We start from the raw sequence: 19,553 nt of genomic DNA, 5'->3' as shown, positions 1-19,553 counted from the left end.
TTTCTCATAGTCTGAGAGTCCTTCAGGTACCTTTTGGGCAAACTCCAAGCGGGCTGTCATGTGCCTTTTAGTGAGGACTGGCTTCCGTCTGGCGACTCTACCATAAAGGCCTGATTGGTGGAGGGCTGCAGAGATGGTCGGGTTCTTGGTCACCTCACTGACCAAGGCCCTTCTCCCCCGGTTGCTCAGTTTGGCTGGGTGGCCAGCTCTAGGAAGAGTGTTGGTGGTTCCAAACGTCTTACATTTAAGAATGATGATGGCCACTTTCTTCTTGGGGACCTTCAATGCTACAGAAATTGTTCGGTACCATTCCCCAGATCTGTTCCTCAACCCAATCCTGTCTCAGAGCTCTACGGACAATTTCTTCGACCTCATGGCTTGGTTTTTGCTCTGACATGCACTGTCAACTGTGGGGACTTATATAGACAGGTGTGTGCCTTCCCAAATCATGTCCAACCAATTGAATTTACCACAGGTGGACTCCAATCAAGTTGTAGAAACATCTCAAGGATGATCAATGGAAACAGGATGCACCTGAGCTCAATTTCAAATCTCATAGCAAAGGGTCTGAATACTTTCCATATGCACTGTAGCGATAGCAACAAACAGGGTTGTGTTCAGTAGGGAGAAAATGTTTGGAAGCAGAGTGAAACAGGGAATAAGAATGCACATTTTTGTTTTCAGTTTCAAAGCGATTTGCTCCAGTTTACCGTTCTGAACAAGACAGGGCAGGCAACAACAAAAAATATTCGTAACGTTTTTGTATTTTTTTTTGCAGGATGTAACATCATACGAAATGGATGGCTGAAATTATGCAAAACCTTTTAACGCATCTTTAAGTGATTCAATAAAAACTATTGTTCACCCCAAAAAAGTATGACAGTTCTGTGTTTCCTAGAGTTTAACTTTATATAGTTTTCAGTTATATATGAATGTGGGTCCTGCATGTGGTCAACAGTAACTTCAATAAAATGTGGCTTCAGCATGCGGTTTCCAGTAGCTACCTGTGCGGGGTCTGCCAGGGCGATGGCAGCTGCGGTTTTCAGGGCCAGTCTGCAGACGTCCTGCTGACCGGTGACCACCAGGTGAGCCACGGTAAGGGTGAGGGGAGAGGGGACGCGCTGGCTCAGGGGCAGGGCCGAGGTCACCGCCAAGAGCCACTCGCTAGCCGCCACCGGGTCCCCCGTCACCTGGCGTAGGACCTGGGTGGCCACCAGCACCTCACTGGACCACGGGCTGAGGGGTAAGGCTAACAGGGACACCTTCTGGTAAGGAGTAGAAAAGACAGGGTTGATGAGGGTTGGAGGGGGGTTGGCAGAACTATGGGTATAAAGACCATATACTAACAAGAATGCAGGGCATCATATTTACAGTATGACACACGTACTGTTAACTTGGCATATTTCATTGCTTGGCATTAATCATTGCTCCTCTCACACACGTCATAAAAAAGGTCAATCTGGAGGTAAATCCGCTTCAAGTTTTTTGGTGAGTAGGCCTTTATAGAAATTAACCTTAAGAAGTGCATTTGTTTACCTCAGCAGGCTTGGAGGATGCTCTCTGGGCATTCTGTAGGAGGCTGTGGGCCAGGCTCTGGTTGCGTGTGTGTGTGCATGGGTCCGTCAGTGGCTCCATGAGGGAGGAGCAGGAGAGGACTTGCAGGAGAGGCAGCACCAGCACCGGGGTCCCCCAGGGGGGTCGCTCACACTCTGGGGGGGCCAGACTTAGGGCTGCAGGGGGTAAAGATATCATCATTAAGGGAGTTGGGGTGTAGGGATGGAGATAGAGGGAGCGATGAGTGTGTGGATAGCTGGAGGCAAGTATAGTGGAGAGAGACAGAGAGAGGTGCATGTAGGGAAGGTAGAGAAAAGAGAAGCGAGTGTGGGGGAGGGAAAGAGCGTGGAAGAGTGAGACAGAGGTGAGAGTAAGAGGCAAAAGGAAAGAGCGAGAAAGGTGAGTGAGTGAGAGAGAGTGAGAGAGGTGTGTTTAGAGGAGAAGAGAGAGGGACAAAGAGAGGGACCAGTCTGTGTAAGGAGAGGAAGCTGAGAGAGAGAGTTGATACCCAGTGTAAGCAGCCCGGTCTGCTGGGACGCTGAGGCCTCGAGAAGGAGCAGAGCCAAGCCCACCATCATGTCCTCCACAGGGAACTCCTGGAAAAACACACAGTCACACGCACGCACTTTCGAGGAAGTGAGAATACAAACTGACAACCCCCTCCTACCCCCCCCAACACAAACACACATCCCAACCCCGAGGGGTCTCGAAAACGCAGGGATCGTAAGCGCAGCACACTGAGCTCAAAAGATTCCCTCTCAGTCTCCGACCCCCGGAGGAATCTTTGGAGCTGTATGTGCTCCCAAACCAATGCTTTGAGGAGATTAGGATCGCACAGCGAGGTGGATCTGGATACACTGAGCGGGAGCTGTCGACAGAATCCTAACAAACCTCCACAGCCACAGGCAGACAAACAAGCTAAAGAGCTGCTGTGCTTTGTGTCTGTCTGTGAGGAAACGGTTTGCTGGGGATTCTTCCTTCTCAGAAATATAACATAACCATAAACAGCGGCGCAACGTCTGAAAGAGCGTGAAGCAAGAGGCTGATCTCATTAGAACCTACACAAACTGCTTCCTGATCTGTGCAGATGAAGGAGATAAGACAAGGTGAGGAAGCCATTTTAAACTATTGAGATGTAGCCCTGGTGTACTTTGGCTTGCGCGGCTGGCTCACCTCTGTGCGGGTGGGGAGGATCTGGTGCAGTAGTTGGAGTAGTGGTCTGCAGTCTCCGCTAAGCTTCAGACTTAGCTGACAGGCACACAGCAGCTGCAGGGCCAGCCGGGCCCTCTCACTCCCCCAGTCGGCCATCTCCAGGGTCGGGATCATGGCCTCGACTAGGCCCCGCAGCTCCAACACTGCCTCCACACTGTCCACCTGAAGATGGAGACATAACACAGGCCGTGTCAATGATCATACCATACCTGCTGTGTTGTGTCTTTCACATGTGCTGTGTTGTGCTATGCCATAGTGGGTTCACAGGTTGATGTCTACACTGTAAATGGTGTGTTTCCTCAAAGAAACAAAAAGGAAAATCAATCTCGTCTCACCTGCATGTGAGGAACTAGCTCGTAGAGACAGCGAACCAGGCTGTGGCATACCACAGGGCTCTGTCCCGGGTCCTCTTCATTTTCCTGGTCTTTCTTCTTTTCTTGGTTGTGATCCCCCGGCTGTGGGGGTAGTAGGACCCTGAGGAGGCTGTGTCTGAGCAGGGCGTACTCTGGCAGCCGCTGGGGCTCACAGTACAGGTAGCGCAGGAAGGGGGCCAACATGGTCACGTACGCAGACTCACCCCTACACGTGTTATATGCATGCACACACACACACACACACACACACACACACACAGACAGGAGAAATCTATGTTAAACATAAACTTGCACATCCATGTAGTAAAATGTAACTTTAAAGCATATTTAAAGTAGATAATATCACGCCTCGAAGAAGAACACAAATCAAACAGGTGAACTAGCTGACAAGCATGTCATGAGTTATGGAGGACGCTCCAGCTGTACGACCAGATGACTTGTACATGTTTGAAGGCCGAGCAGTTCGGCCTCTCCTCTAGTTGGTTCCCGGGGCTGGCCAGGGAAGAAAACCCTTTAGCTAACCTGTCAGCGGCCCGCTGGATGAAGTCGTCAATCTCCAGCAGCAGAACGGGCCAGCAGTCAGGACGGTTCTCCAAGACGATGATGTATGGATGGGGGCTGCTCCTGTAACATATTCATCTATTTGTTTGGCTTTGCTTTGGGCTACTGGTAGGTATGCAATCTCTATGAATGTGTGAAGATGAGTTATGTTTGCTCACACACTGTAAATAAATCAGAAAAATTAGTGTGCGTCCCAAAATGGCAACCTATTCCTTATGTGATTCACTACTTTTGACCAGAACACTATGGGCCCTGGTCAAATGAAGTTCACTATGTAGATAATAGGGAGGCATATGGGACACAACCATAGCGTCTTATAAGCCCATATGTCTGGGCAGCAAAGACACTTAAATAAACAATCATTCATAATCAATTATCCCATTTGTTTATCTGTCTTCCTTCGTCTCATTTAGCTGACAAGGCCAATGCAAAGCAATCAAGGTTTCAGGTTTCACGTCCATGTGAAAAGTGCCGGTCCACTGGAGTTTAGTTTGAAAGCTAATGCAACAAATACGCATGAATATATAAAAAAACATATCATTTGGATATTTGGTTTCATGTATTCTGTTCCCTTATTTAGATATTTCATTATATTACAGGCCAGTGGGTAATAGTGTAGATATTATGGCCACTTCGTTGTGCTTATAGTCTTTCCCTGAATGAGTGAGTCTAGCAGAAGCCTGGCCTTGAAGAGGGGTGTGACTGACTGATGCATCTGGGCCTCATCGACTAAGAGTTTCTCAGGCAAATGTTCTTCCGATATCTCTTTCTGACCCTCCACACAGTTTTACATCTGACCCATATCAGATTTGCGCATTCACACTGACGTAGCACGCAGATGCAATGCTCATTTCCTGCCCCTGTTCCTTAAAAAGTTGGTGGCTGTCATGGTAACGGCAGGTCATGTGCAATAAAAAAACACATCGGAGTAAAAAAAAAAAAATGATTTGAGCGTCCAGACAGAGGCCGCATATGGAGGATAGGGTTTGTATCAGAATTAAGATCCACATATGGAAGTGGTATAAATTGGAAGTCAAAAGATCAGATTCCATGTGTTTTTTTGTTGTTGTTGTTGTTAATGTTTATACAGTTTAGATAGGTATCAGATATGCAAATAATTGCCAAAAGACCTGAATTGGACTGCTGCGTAAATACAACTAACATTCTAAAATGACCACAGAACTCTGAATTAGGTCAGATATCAGTCAGCAGCTTAATCTTTTGTCACAAAATTGTTTCACCGAGACGTGACCTATCCATCAAACAATATATAGTCACATTTAGATGTAATAATTAGCTAAGAATCTGTCTTAGTTGGAAACAAAGCCAAATAGTCTTAATATAGGGCTATTACTTTTCAGTCCATCTTTAAACAGATCTTTTTTGTCATGCTGAGCCTTACAAATGTGCATAACCAGAGGCTTTCAAATTTCTTCAGTCTACAAAGCTCTGTGTAACTTGGCAGACAAGTTCTTCTTCTGATCTGGCCAAAGTGTACATAGATTCCTCCAGGACAATGGATCCACTTCTGACCCCCAAGCTTCAGAAAGGTTAATGTAGAAAGGTCCTATGCCTCAAGCAAAGGCTAATGGAGTTTAGGCCGACAAGAAAGCAGCTCACATAGGAAACCTCTCTACCCAACAAAGTCCTTGTCAATGCCTTTAAATGGCCTGGCTGTCATTGTAACATGATCTTGCCTTATCTACTGTCAGACTGGACGACAAAAGAGAGGGGGCACAAAAACATTATGAGGGGGACCACCAAAGCCAAAGAAGCCTCTTCCGAGGCTAATGCCTGCCCTCGAACCTCATCCCAGTCTTCCCCCTGCCACCTGGGGGTTGGGGCAGGGCTGGCGTCAGGCAGACTGTGCCCAGGCTAAGATCTGGCCACAGGCCGACTGGTGAACAGAGGGGCCGTGGTGCTCCTGGTCCCAACAATCCACAATGACGTTCAATTACGTCAGAAAAGAAACTCCAGTCCTGATTCTGGCAGAGTAGTTGTAAGTGGGAAATGGTTGACTGTCTTAGTGGTTAAAGAAAAGTGGGTAAACTCTGAACATCGGTGGAGCTGAAAGAGGGCAAAGACTCTTTTATGAAAAGTGATTCGTGGATTAACATAACGAGGATATAGCATCCCACTCTTTAGAATCTGAATGAGTAAACCAACCTGAAGTCTACATTTCAAGAGAGATTGGACATGGCCTTTGAACAAGACAAAGGCCCAGGTTAAAACAACACACTTGTGGCAGGGGGACATTGCCTGCAGACAGACAGGCGTGATTCTGACCACTGCCCCACGTCAATCATTGCACGCGCCACTGAGTGCCTCCAACACCGGAGGAAGGACGTCTCTCTCTCTCTCCCTCCCTCTTTTTCTCTCCCCCTCTCTCTCTCTCGACTGACCAGCTTGCCTGCCACAGTCTCTTGCGGAACAAAGCATCCCCCTTCCCTTTACTTCCCCCTTCCCCTTCCCTCCACGTCCCATGGCGTAATCTGTCTGACTATCTCTCTATCCCTCTCCTCAGGTTCCCCGTGGTTCGTCTCAACCTCCAGTTCAATGCAGCCTATCCATCAGGCCTTCTTTCTTTCCAGACAGGCCAGACAGACCCACCATTACCTGCTTTCACAGCCAGACAATGGAGAGAGCAGGAAGCTGACAAGACTGACCTTGCTACCTTGCCATTGTTGAACTGCAAGTTCATTGGCAGTGGCAGAATAAAGGGCGCTGGGTTGGAGGGTAGCAGGGTATTAAAATCAAAGTTTGTCGTCTTCAGATTTTAAAAGTGGTTTGAAGTCCACATCCCACGCCATTGGTTGTGTAGATACACTATACCAGGCTATATGGCTGAAGTTATAATGAATAGAAAAGCTTTGGAAATTAGATATACCTATCTTTTTCCATTCATTTGTGATTGAGGCAAACAGCTGGATCTAGCCCACATAACAGATGGTGTGCAACACGAACACACCTCCCCCATTAGACCAGATAGGACACGTGTCAAACTCATTCCACAGACGGCCGAGTGTCTGCGGGTTTTCACTCCACCCTTGTACTTGATAGATTAATAAAGTCATTAATTACTAAGGAACTCCCCTAACCAGGTTGTCTATGTCCAAAAACCCGCAGATACTCGGCCTTCCGTGGAATGAGTTTGACACCCGAGTTGAGGTCTGAAAAAGTCACTCATTTTAAACTGTCCATTTAAAGCTAGAATCCTTAAATACAGCATTTAAAAAAATAAATGTTTAACTTAGAAATGAATGATATGTACCCATTGATTCTTGAAGAATAAATCAAATCAAAGTTTATTTGTCATGTGCGCCGAATACAACAGGTGTAGACCTTACAGTGAAATGCTTACTTACAGGCTCTAACCAACAGAGCAAAAAAAGGTATTAGGTGAACAATTGGTAAGTAAAGAAATAAAAACAGTAAAAAGACAGTGAAAAATAACAGTAGCGAGGCTATATACAGTAGGAAGGCTACATACAGGCACTGGTTAGTCGGGCTGATTGAGGTAGTAGGTACATGTAGATATGGTTAAAGTGACTATGCATATGATGAACAGAGAGTAGCAGTAGCGTAAAATATACTTGTCTTATGAGTTTAGTTCAACTGTTGTATCCCATCAGAACCCAAAATATACTTTTGTTTTACTCCAAAGTTTGTAAAGAAACACTGATAAGCCTCCAAAAATTTTTTTTACTATAGTTTTGATATAATGGATGGTCAGTCCTTGCATCCATAGCGTTGTCTATGAATTTGAGAGCAGTTACATTTCTCCAGCTCCATCTTAGTTGTTTTTTACAAAACAGGGATGGGGAGAACACTTTGTTACTGTTATAATTAAGGATTCTAACTTTAACTGCCCAATTAACTTTGAACAGTCATTTTAAGAACCCACCAGTCTGGCAATGTGTGCAGGTTACGCTGACTCCCAGATGAACTCAGAACACACAAAAGGAGATGGGGGTTGGGGTGAGGGAAACACGACAGTGCCTCACCGGGAGAAATGTATACAAGCTTCAGTGCCACACCAAGTCGGAATCGGAAATCGTCAGACGCCCTGGAGATGCAGCTGAACTGAAGCCTGTCTGGTTGGGTGGGACCGACAAGGTTATGGTGACAGACAGACAGATCCAGGACGTGATCCTGGGAGAATGTCGCTCGTTTTCGCACCGGACCGCCTGAAAACCCCCCTCCTTCTGGTCCCGCTGGGTAGTTAAGTGGCTTAGTGTCTATGTGGAAGATTGAGCGGGGCAGCGGCGGGCAGACGGTCAACAATGGGCACCTAGTGGGCATTCTTCATTAATCCCGCAGCATTTACAATCGCCCAGCAGAGCCAGGCGCATCCACCAATGGCGGAGCAGGGCTGTCGGCCCGGCGGCTCCACCCTGCTGCCCCAGGCACATTCATCTTCTCACCAGGGAATAACAGGGAGTGAGACGGAGAAGAGATGTAAAGAAGGGGAAAAGGTAACAATAAAATTGAGGGAAATGTAGAGAAAGGGGGGGGTATAGAAAGAGAGATACAGGTATGGTGTGAGAAAACAAGAGGGATGGCGAAAGAAAGAGAAAAGATAGGCCTAGCTTGTATCTGTGCGTTTTTACCCACTACTCTGTAACTGATTTCGGGGCCCCAGGATCTTGGCAGAGGTCCACATCAAAGACTGGGGTAGGGAAAACGAGGACGGGGGAGGGAGAGGGGGAGGATTCTCTCTACAGGCTTTGAGAAAAGCATCAATTTCTGCCCTGGATATACAGTAGCTAAGAGTTGTGTAAATCTTACAATTACATTTTTGCCATCTAGCAGACGCTGTTATTTAGAGCGACTTACAGTATAGTGAGTGCATACGTTTTTGAACCCACAACCCTGGTATCGCAAGCGCCATGCTCTACCAACTAAGCTACACGGGACTTGTCCCCAGAAGGATTCCCCTACCCTTGGTGGTTGACAGCCATTCATTCTCAAAACCTGAATAGCCATGTCCGTTTTGGAGAGTTGTATGTTGGTTAGCTGACTCGAGGTGCAGCTTACTATATGGCTGCGCAGATCACTATTGAAGCATCTAGTGGCAGTAGACGCTGGCCCTTTTGTACTATGACGCGATTCGACCCTACCCCCCACAACTCCTGCACCTCATTCCTGACACCTTAGGTGACGGCTGAGGTGTCATGATACATGGTTCATCACTCCACTATGAAATTAAATCAGAGCTGGGCCTTAACAACCCATCGGAGTAGGTTGATGTTACCCAAATGAGATATTAATCATTCTCTGCAGGATGGCTCAGCCAGAGGACAATCCTATGGAAGGGGTCGGTATACTAACTTCCTAGCATTTCTCCACAGGGAAATAATTCTATGCGTCCCAAATTAAACCCTATAGTGCACTACTTTTGACCAGCCCTGGTTAAAAGTGGTGCACTAAGGAATAGGGTGGCATTTGGAACGCAGACATGATCTACAGCCCCATAATTGCAGTAGAAGGAAAAGTACTCCCATATTACTGTGATATCATCACAGCATTTCTACTGCTGTACAAAAGACTAAGACATACTCTGAGTTGATATTCACGTAATAAGAAATTCCCCTTGACCACAACTTGGGGGAAACAAACATTCTTTCCCATTCACCCCCATGGTAAAATATTTTTTTGCTATACAGAATGAGAGAAAAAAAACATCCCGAAAAGCTGCTGCGTTGTTCAATGTACATGTAACCAGGTCAAAAATCCTGTGAGAAGAGGCTTCAGGCTTGTTTAGTATAGCCCATGTGTAACTCCACTCACTATTTGTAACTGTATCGTCTGTTAGTTTGTGTCGTTGGTTTTGGCTAGCTTAAATGTTCCAGTCGGTTGCTAGCTAGCTTGCACTCACTCATGTGGCTGCTAGCACCTTCATGAAAAGGGGAACGAGGGAAGCCCTACAATATAGTGTTTTTCTAAGTAGTGTGAACTCTCTGGAGCTGGCAATGTTGAAAAGGAATCTTTATACATGTTGTAAGTTTATTAACTGTAGTTTTGTAATTGACTAAAACAAGGAGACAACAAGATAATTGCATTTGAAAAGGGTCAAGTTTCTACTGTGAGCCAAATGGGGTAACCTAGGTAGCCACAGGTTGTTTTCCCCACAGGCATTCTATCTAATACCGACTGGGACTACTACTACTCAGAAACAGTATTATTATGACCTCATTGCAGCATTTCCATGAAAAACCAACAAGACATTAGGCTACTAATGTACTACATCTGTAGCATTTTCATGACTTCATTAGGATCTTAGATTACTATGATGATATCAATGAAGTATTTCCACAACTAAATAACGACTAAGATATTACAATGACATTGTAGTATTTCCATGACCTTACAGCGGAGTAACTCAGATATTACTACTACAGATGCTATTATGACATATTGCTATTCGGACTACTACAAAAGTTATCACAATGTTATTATTACTACTACAGATGCTATTATGACAATGTTATCATAACAAAAGAAAAAACATAACTACTACAGATGTTATGACATCACGCTATTATGACTATTACAGATGTTATTCTGACAGGGACAGATGTTATGACATGTTTTATTAAGACTACTACAAGTTATGACATGTTATTTTGACTACTTTAGATGCTATTGTGACCACTACATATTATTACTACAGAAGTAATAAGAACAATGCCATCATGACTACAACAGGATGGTATCATTACCACTGCAGAAAATGTTGATGAATAATAATAATGCTTATTATAACATTTAATTTGTAAAGCACTTTTCTCAACCCAAGGCACACAAAATAACAACAACAATCCAAAACACAGAAAACAATCAACGCTATATACTGTCGCCAGATCCGGAGTACATGAGAACAGAATTAGCAGAGGTCCTTGAAAGCTTTTCTGAAGTGCACGGTCTTGAGCTGTGCCTTAAAGGAGGACAGAGACTCTGCAGCCCTAATAGTGTCGGGAAGTGAGTTCCACAGCCTCAAAGCCGCGCAACTGAAAGCCCTGTCACCCATAGTTTTTAAGTCTGCTGCGGGACTAAAGGGAAACAGAACTGGAGGAGCGACGTGTGCGTGTGGGGCAAGAGGGTAGAATGAGGTCAGACAGGTACTTGGGTCCAGAGTTGTGGATAGCTTGGTAGGTGTGAACCAGGATTTTGTAGTCGATGCGTGAGCATATGGGGAGCCATTGAAGGTTGAACAGCACTGGAGTGATGTGCTCGCGGGGGAGGTGTGGGTGAGCTCCCAGCCCATAGACAGAAGCTAAAACAGGAAGCTCCCGCCCTCAGGTCTGTTCAACGCTGGTCCGACCAATCAGATGCCACGCTTCAAGATTGCTTCGATCACGTGGACTGGGATATGTTCCGCATTGCTGCGAACAACAACACTGACGAATACGCTGACTCGGTGTGCGAGTTCATTAACAAGTGCATCGGTGATGTCATACCAACAGCGTCTATTAAAAAACATTCCCCAACCAGAAACCGTGGATTGATGGCAGCATTCGCGCAAAACTGAACGCGCGAACCACTGCTTTTAATCAGGGCAAAGTGACCGGAAACATGACCGAATACAAACAGTGTAGCTATTCCCTCCGCAAGGCAATCAAACAGGCTAAGCATCAGTACAGCGACAAAGTGGAGTCGCAATTCAACGGCTCAGACACGATAGGTATGTGGCAGGGTCTACAGTCAATCACGGACTACAAAAGAAAAATCAGCCCCGTCGCGGATCACGATGCCTTGCTCCCAGACACACTAAACAACTTTTTTGCTCGCTTTGAGGACAATACAGTGCCACTAACACTGCCCGCTAACAAAACCTGCGGGCTCTCCTTCACTGCAGCCAACGTGAGTAAAACATTTAAACATATTAACCCAAGGCTGCAGGCCCAGACGGCATCCCCGGCCGCGTCCTCAGAGCATGCGCAGACCAGTTGGCTGGTGTGTTTACAGACATATTCAATCAATCCTTATCCCAGTCTGTTGTCCCCACATGCTTCAAGAGGGCCACCATTGTTCCTGTTCCCAAGAAAGCTAAGGTAACTGAGCTAAATGACTACCGCCCTGTAGCCCTCACTTCCGTCATCATGAAGTGCTTTGAGAGACTAGTCAAGGACCATATCACCTCCACCCTACCTGACACCCTAGTCCCACTCCAATTTCCTTACCGACCCAATAGGTCCACAGACGACGCAATCGCCATCACACTGCACAAACCCATCTGGACAAGAGGAATACCTATGTAAGAATGCTGTTCATCGCTTACAGCTCAGCATTTAACACCATAGTACCCTCCAAACTCGTCATTAAGCTTGAGACCCTGGGTCTCGACCCCGCCCTGTGCAACTGGGTCCTGGACTTCCTGACGGGCCGCCCCCAGGTGGTGAGGGTAGGAAACAACATCTCCACCACGCTGATCCTCAACACTGGGTCCCCACAAGGGTGCGTTCTCAGCCCTCTCCTGTACTCCCTGTTCACCCACGACTGCGTGGCCATGCACGCATCCAACTCAATCATCAAGTTTGCAGACGACACTACAGTGGTAGGCTTGATTACCAACAACGACGAGACGGCCTACAGGGAGGAGGTGAGGGCTCTCGGAGTGTAGTGTCAGGAAAATAACCTCGCACTCAATGTCAACAAAACAAAAGAGATGATCGTGGACTTCAGGAAACAGCAGAGGGAGCAGCCGCCTATCTACATTGACGGGACAGTAGTGGAGAGGGTGGAGAGTTAAGTTCCTCAGCGTACACATCACGGACAAACTGAAATGGTCCACCCACACAGACAGCATGGTGAAGAAGGCGCCGTAGCGCCTCTTCAACCTCAGGAGGCTGAAGAAATTCGGCTTGTCACCAAAATCACTCAAACTTTTACAGATGCACAATCGAGAGCATCCTGTCGGGCTGTATCACCGCCTGGTACAACAGCTACTCCGTCCATAACCGGAGAGACTTCTGGAGGGTAGTGAGGTCTGCACAATGCATCACCGGGAGCAAACTACCTGCCCTCCAGGACACCTACACCACCCGATGTCACAGGAAGGCCAAAAAGATCAAAGGACAGCAACCACCCGAGCCACTGCCTGTTCACCCCGCTAACATTCAGATGGTGAGGTCAGTACAGGTGCATCAAAGCTGGAGCCGAGAGACTGAAAAACAGCTTCTATCTCAAGGCCAGACTGTTAAACAGCCATCACTAACATTGAGTGGCTGCTGCCAACATACTGACTCAACTCAAGCCACTTTAATAATGTGAAAATTGATGTAATCAATTTATTACTTGCCACTTTATATTATTTATATTAGATAATGTTTCCATAACCTACATTATTCATCTCATATATATATATATATATATATATATATATACACTGTACCATCTACTGCATCTTGATGTATTAGATGTATCACTAGCCACTTTAAACAATGCCACGTTATATAATGTTTTCATACCCTACAATACTCATCTCATATGTATATACTGTACTCCATACAGGTCGACCGATTATGATTTTTCAACGCCGATACCTATTATTGGCGGGTCAAAAAAAAGCCGATACCGGTTATTGGGGGGCCAGAAAAGCCAATACCGATTCATCGGCGGATTTTATTTATATGTAATAATTACAATTACAACAATACTGAATGAACACTTATTTTAACTTAATATAATACATAAATAAAATCAATTTAGCCTCAAATAAATAATGAAACATGTTCAATTTGGTTTAAATAATGCAAAAACAAAGTGTTGGAGAAGAAAGTAAAAGTGCAATATGTGCCATGTAAGAAAGCTAACGTTTAAGTGCCTTGCTCAGAACATGAGAACATATGAAAGCTGGTGGTTTCTTTTAACACGAGTTTTCAATATTCCCAGGTAAGAAGTTTTAGGTTGTAGTTATTATAGGAATTATAGGACTATTTCTCTCTATACGATTTGTATTTCATATACCTTTGACTATTGGATATTCTTATAGGCACTTTAGTATTGCCAGTGTAACATTATAGCCTAATCTTGGGAGTTGACAGGCTTGAAGTCATAAACAGCGTAAGGCATTGCGAAGAGCTGCAGGCAAAAACGCACAAAAGTGCTGTTTGAATGAATGCTTACGAGCCTGCTGGTGCCTACCACCGCTCAGTCAGACTGCTCTATCAAATCATAGACTTAATTATAATATAATAAACACAACACACAGAAATACGAGCCTTAGGTCATTAATATGCTCGAATCCGGAAACTATCATTCGAAAACTAAATGTTTTTTCTTTCAGTGAAATACGGAACCGGTCCGTATTTTATCTAACGGGTGGCATCCCTAAATCTAAATATTCCTGTTACATTGCACAACCTTCAATGGCATGTCATAATTACGTAAAATTCTGGCAAATTAGTTCGCAACGAGCCAGGCCATGAACGCAAGACCAGTGACACAATTTCATGTTAGCAGGCAATATGAACTAAATATGCAGGTTTAAAAATATATACTTGTGTATTGATTTTAAAGAAAGGCATTGATGTTTATGGTTAGGTACATTGGTGCAACGACAGTGCTTTTTTCGCAAATGCGCTTGTTAAATCATCACCCGTTTGTCGAAGTAGGCTGTGATTCGATGAGAAATGAACAGGCACTGCATCGATTATATGCAACGCAGGACACGTTAGATAAACTAGTAATATCATTAACCATGTGTAGTTAACTAGTGATCATGTTAAGATTGATAGTTTTTTTATAAGATAAGTTTAATGCTAGCTAGCAACTTACCTTGGCTTCTTGATGCCCTCGCGTAACAGGTAGTCAGCCTGCCATGCAGGCTCCTCGTGGAGTGCAATGTAAGGCAGGTGGTTTGAGCGTTGGACTAGTAACCAGAAGGTTGTAAAAACGAATCCACCCCTGAACAAGGCAGTTAACCCCCGTTCCTAGGCCGTCATTGAAAATAAGAATGTGTTCTTAAATCTGACTTGCCTAGTTAAAGGGGAAAAAAATATATAAAAAAAAATACAATTGGCTAATCGGTGGCCAAAAATACCGATCGTTATGAAAACTTGAAATCGGCCCTAATTAAATCGGCCATTCCAATTAATCGGTGGACCTCTACTCCATACCATCTATTACATCTTGCCTACACCGTTCGGCCAGCACTCATTTATATATTTTTATGTACATATTCGTATTCATTCCTTTACACTTCTGTGTACAAGGTAGTTGTGGAATTGGTAGATTACTTGTTAGATATTACTGCATGGTCGGAACTAGAAGCACAAGCATTTCGCTATACTTGCATTAACACCTGCTAACCATGTGTATGTGACAAATACATTTGATTTGATGTGAGGAACAGTTCTGGACATATTGTAGCCTGTTAAGGCACTTGGTAGATGCGCCAACAAAAAGGGAGTTACATGGAAAAATGTGACTTTGGTCAAACTCTTGATGTGCGCCTCAAACGAGAGCTGACTGTCAAATATCACACCCAGGTTGCGAACCTCGACATCGTCAATATTTAGGCTGTAGCTGGTGATGTTGGTAATGATAGTGCCAATCAGGACGACCTCTGTCTACTTGCAGTTTACCTGCAGGAAACTCAACTGCATCCATGTTTTGATGTCCTGCAGGCAGCTGACCAGGAGTGCAGTGCCATTGGCAGTGTCAGTGTTTGTGGAGACATACAGCTGTGTGTCGTCAGCATAAAAGTGAAAGCCCAGTCAGTGTTTCCTCAAGATGTTCCCAGTGGCAGAATGTGGATACAAAACCGTAGTGGCCTCAGTACCGAGCCTTGAGGGACCCATGTCGGAGCACAACTCTGACTTACTAGGACCGATGGCTACAAAACTAGTAGAGATCAGTGAGATAGAACCTGAACCAGTCCAAGACCGTGTCTGACAGGCCCTTCTCCATGCTGTCTAGCAGGATGGCATGGCTGACCGTGTTTAATGCTGCACTGAGGTCCAGCAGTCAGAGGATGCTGGCAACCCCAGAGTCAGCATTCATGAGGTCATTAGTGACCCTTACCAGGGTAGTCTCAGTACTGTGTCTAGCTCTGAAACCCAACTGGATGGGCTCAAGTAGGTGGCCAGATGGCTTTGGAGTTGACTACAAACAGCACGTTTGAGGAGCTTAGGAAGGGCAGGTTGGAAATAGGCCTTTAGTTCTGGAAGTTGTCAGGGTCAGATCCAGACTTTTAAAGTATTGGTGTGACTGCAGACAGTTTGAGCTGAATGAGGGACACATCCAGTGATGAGAGACTTGTTGATAGGCTCCAGAGCAGGTAAGCAGGTCTTGACAAGTGAGGTGGTGATAGGGTCAAGTGAGCAAGTGATGGGCGTCTTTGTCCTAACCAGCTTGGTTGCATCAGCTGCAGTGAAGGTGGGGAACCTTGACTCAGGGAGCATAGGACTTGGTAGCTCAACTAAAGGGGCTTGGGAGGTCAGGAAGGTGCTATTAATGTTTTAAAAGTTTGCTTTGAAAGAAGCACAGGTATTGATTGCACCGTTCTGGGAAGGCTGAGGTAGCAAAATTGTTCACAGTTTGGAGGTAGGGCTGTTATGGTGACCGTATTACCACCACATCACGAGTCATGACCGCAGTCAATTTCTATGTGACCGTTTAGTCGCGGTAATTAGGCTTCTCCAAGCTCTGATGCTGCTGCTGGTCATTAGTAGCCTACCAAACTTGCTAACCACCTGGTACTCAGCACTCTATTGTCCCTTTAAATCACTCTGACATCAATGCAAATGTAATAGAAAATGTAATCAAACACTTCATTAGAACCCACTAGCTCATGTTACGCAACATTTCTATAGACTATGCAATTTGAAAACATAGTTTTGATGGCCTCTATGAAAAAAGGAGGATACCAACAACTTTCTATAGGCTAGGCCTAATATATTTATTTCTCAACTTTCCTAATATTAAGCACTTTGCTTCTCTTTACAACAGGAGTTTAGCCTACCTGGCTGGCATGAAAGGAACCACGGGAAATGCGTCATACATTCACTATTTAAGTGCATAGATGACATGTATTTTTTTCCCCTGACCCTGTTTTGAGACAGGAGCGTGATAACGATCCATTCTAAATCAAAGCAAATTCACACATATATTATTTAGCATATGTAAAGACAACATTAAATCAAGAATAGTCTGATGGGTGACAATATTATCCTATCACTTGTGAATATCCTATCACCAGCTTGAATGCAGTAAGGCAAGAAACAGCGCATGCCTTTCCCCCCCCCCCCCCAGACTTTTTCAAAATATAGTTGCACATGTAGCCTATCACCGGTGTGTAAAGTGTCCAAATGACTTCATAAAATGAAGCACATTCATTTGCTTTACAATGGGTGTTCAGCCTATCTGGCACACACACACACATTGCGTGAGTTTAAAGTTCGGGGAAGATCATTTTCACCATAAAAATGCATGCATAATCACATTCGCGGTCACTTTTGAGAATGGTGTTTTCTCGCTAATTGATCGCATTTTGGAACATTCATACTTATAGCCTACTGCCGTGTGCGCATTGCTGCGCTTATAATGTGAAGAAAGCCAAATAGTTAATCTACATTTTAAGCTAAATGTTCTCATCTGTTGCATCAGCTTCACTGTTTTAAAAAAAAAATTTGAAGCAAGTGATTGTATTAATTTGGGATCCATCGCATCCTACAACTGTCCCAGACTATGTTTGGAATATTTATTTCTCACACAGAATAGGTCAACTTTTGTACTATGGCGGATAATAGATTGACATAGGCTAGTGCTTTTGCTGTTCGTTAGGCCTACTCATCTTGTTGTCTGACAAAAAGTAAATGTGGACAGTTCTTCCAATATCTTCAATATGCGCCTCGGAATTCGATAAGGACATGCGCTGTTGCGTCCCCGATGTGTCTGTCTTCACTTGTAGCTTGGGTAATAAGAATTGAGATATGAGAGAGCCATGTGAATGAGAGGTGCTTCGGAGCACGCAGCCGGGAGAAGGGAATTATAATGATTATAGTCAGCCCAAGGAACACAACGGCCACTGGCCGGAAAGGCATGGATTTATTTAGGAGGCATTACGGTTACACAAAGGAGATGCCGCCGGGAAATTCGAGGCTTTTTCAAGTGCTTGTCAAATTGTGAATGAGAGACTGATGAAGTGTGTGCAGCCTGTGCAAAAAACAAAGCAAATGCTTTTCATGCAACTTTTTTCAAATCAACATTTAGAGTTGCATCATGCAGCCTTAGAACATATTAAAAATCAAAACATATAGCCCAACATTTGTATCACAACTACAGTTGCGTAAATTACTATAAATGAAGCAAATAGGAGTACCTGTTGCTTTGTTAACTGCTTAACACAGAATAGCCGCATGTGCGCACTCCCTCAAACCGTTGAGAAAATATCCTTTCTATTTTATTCAGCTATGTTCAATTGTATTCTTCATACTATGAAATAATGCCACGGAATACTAAGCAAATCTGGCCTGCTAAATGAACAAGTGTAGCCCACAGACATAGCCAGACAATGGCCTAACATAAGGACAACCCAGAGGATGCTCTTCTGTTCTTCTGAAATAGATCTAAAGAAAGATGATATGAAGCAAATGTAGTCTAAAAGAAATAATGGTGTAGGTTATATTACATGGATGTATTAGATTTTTTTTTTTTAAATGTAGATGTTCCAAAGGTCTGCATCAGTGGCTTGTAGTCTATGTGTGGAAGCCAGGAGATGCTAAATGTGTTTATGTTAATTAATGGTCAATTACCGTGAGACCAACAGTTATTTGCTTGACAATCACCGGCTGACAACATTTCATGACCGCCACAGCCCTAGTTGGAGGAGCTTGCTCACAGTAGAGAACAGCACCCGGACTTACCACTGCTGTTGCTGATCAGTTGGGAGTAGTAGGATGTCCGAGCTGCATTTACCTCACAGCAAGAACTGGCAAATCTGGTGCAGTCCATGAGAAGGATATGCACATCAGTACTTAATGCAGCTGGTGGCCGCACCAGATACTGACTGTTACTTTTGATTTTGATCCCCCTTTGTTCAGGGACACATTATTCCATTTCTGTTAGTCACCTGTCTGTGGAACTTGTTCAGTTTGTCTCAGTTGTTGAATCTTGTTATGTTCATACACATTAAGTTTGCTGAAAATAAACGCAGTTGACAGTGAGGACGTTTCTTTTTTTGCTGAGTTTACATCTGCGCATGTACAGTTATACGGTTGTTCTAGACGACGGCCAGTTGCTTTGAAAGAGCGTAGCTCTTCAGTGTACCAGGGAGGAGATTTGGAGAAAGACACCATAAAAGGTTTTCAAAGGAGCAACTTCATCCAGTATGGAGGCCGGCAGTGTTGTATTAAGCCAGAGTCAGTAACTGGCTTAGTAAGCTGGCCAGTGTTTACTGTTTTCAGACACCTAAACTGAATGGAGCGTTTCTTGGGCCAAATGAGTAGAGGAATAGCTAGGGTGAAGGTGATGAGTTTATGGTCGGACAGCCCTGACACATTTCCTTTCAATTTGGCGAGATCCACGCCTGTGGAGACCAGGTCCAGTTTATGGCCTTTCTTGTGGATGGCAAAGTCCACGTGCTGTTGGTGTCCAAAGTTGTCCAGGACATCCGCCAGGCCGGTAGAGAGACTGCAGTCAGGGGAGTCGACATGCATGTTGAAATCACCAAGCACTAGCATAGCAAGGGCTCAGGGGTGTTAGTAGCTCAGATAGTTCAGCAGGAAAGTTAGGGAGGCCAACAAATTAACACAGACAGTGCTGATACAGAGCCATTGATCTTGAAAGACATTCATTCAAAACATGACAGCTGGTACTGCAGTAAAATCACAGTGCTGTCAGTCCTGC

General features: G+C 44.7%; 1 protein-coding gene across 3 annotated transcripts in view; it reads right to left on the bottom strand.

The window, feature by feature from the left end:
- focad (focadhesin) overlaps positions 1-19,553 on the bottom strand; it is a 75,025-nt gene that overhangs the window by 46,445 nt on the left and 9,027 nt on the right. For 2 of the 3 annotated variants that reach the window (XM_014155779.2, XM_014155780.2), the window contains exons 6-11: positions 3,663-3,764; positions 3,102-3,345; positions 2,728-2,928; positions 2,063-2,150; positions 1,537-1,730; positions 1,005-1,265 (exon numbers count right to left, since the gene is read on the bottom strand). In XM_014155779.2, the coding sequence (XP_014011254.1) occupies positions 1,005-1,265; positions 1,537-1,730; positions 2,063-2,150; positions 2,728-2,928; positions 3,102-3,345; positions 3,663-3,764 (1,090 nt within the window). The remainder of the gene's footprint in view (positions 1-1,004; positions 1,266-1,536; positions 1,731-2,062; positions 2,151-2,727; positions 2,929-3,101; positions 3,346-3,662; positions 3,765-19,553) is intronic. The other variant, XM_014155781.2, reaches the window with a different exon arrangement.

This window comes from Salmo salar, chromosome ssa18 (assembly GCF_905237065.1).
Source record: "Salmo salar chromosome ssa18, Ssal_v3.1, whole genome shotgun sequence".
Lineage (NCBI taxonomy): Eukaryota > Metazoa > Chordata > Actinopteri > Salmoniformes > Salmonidae > Salmo > Salmo salar.
This window is presented reverse-complemented; position numbering and strand designations above follow the sequence as displayed.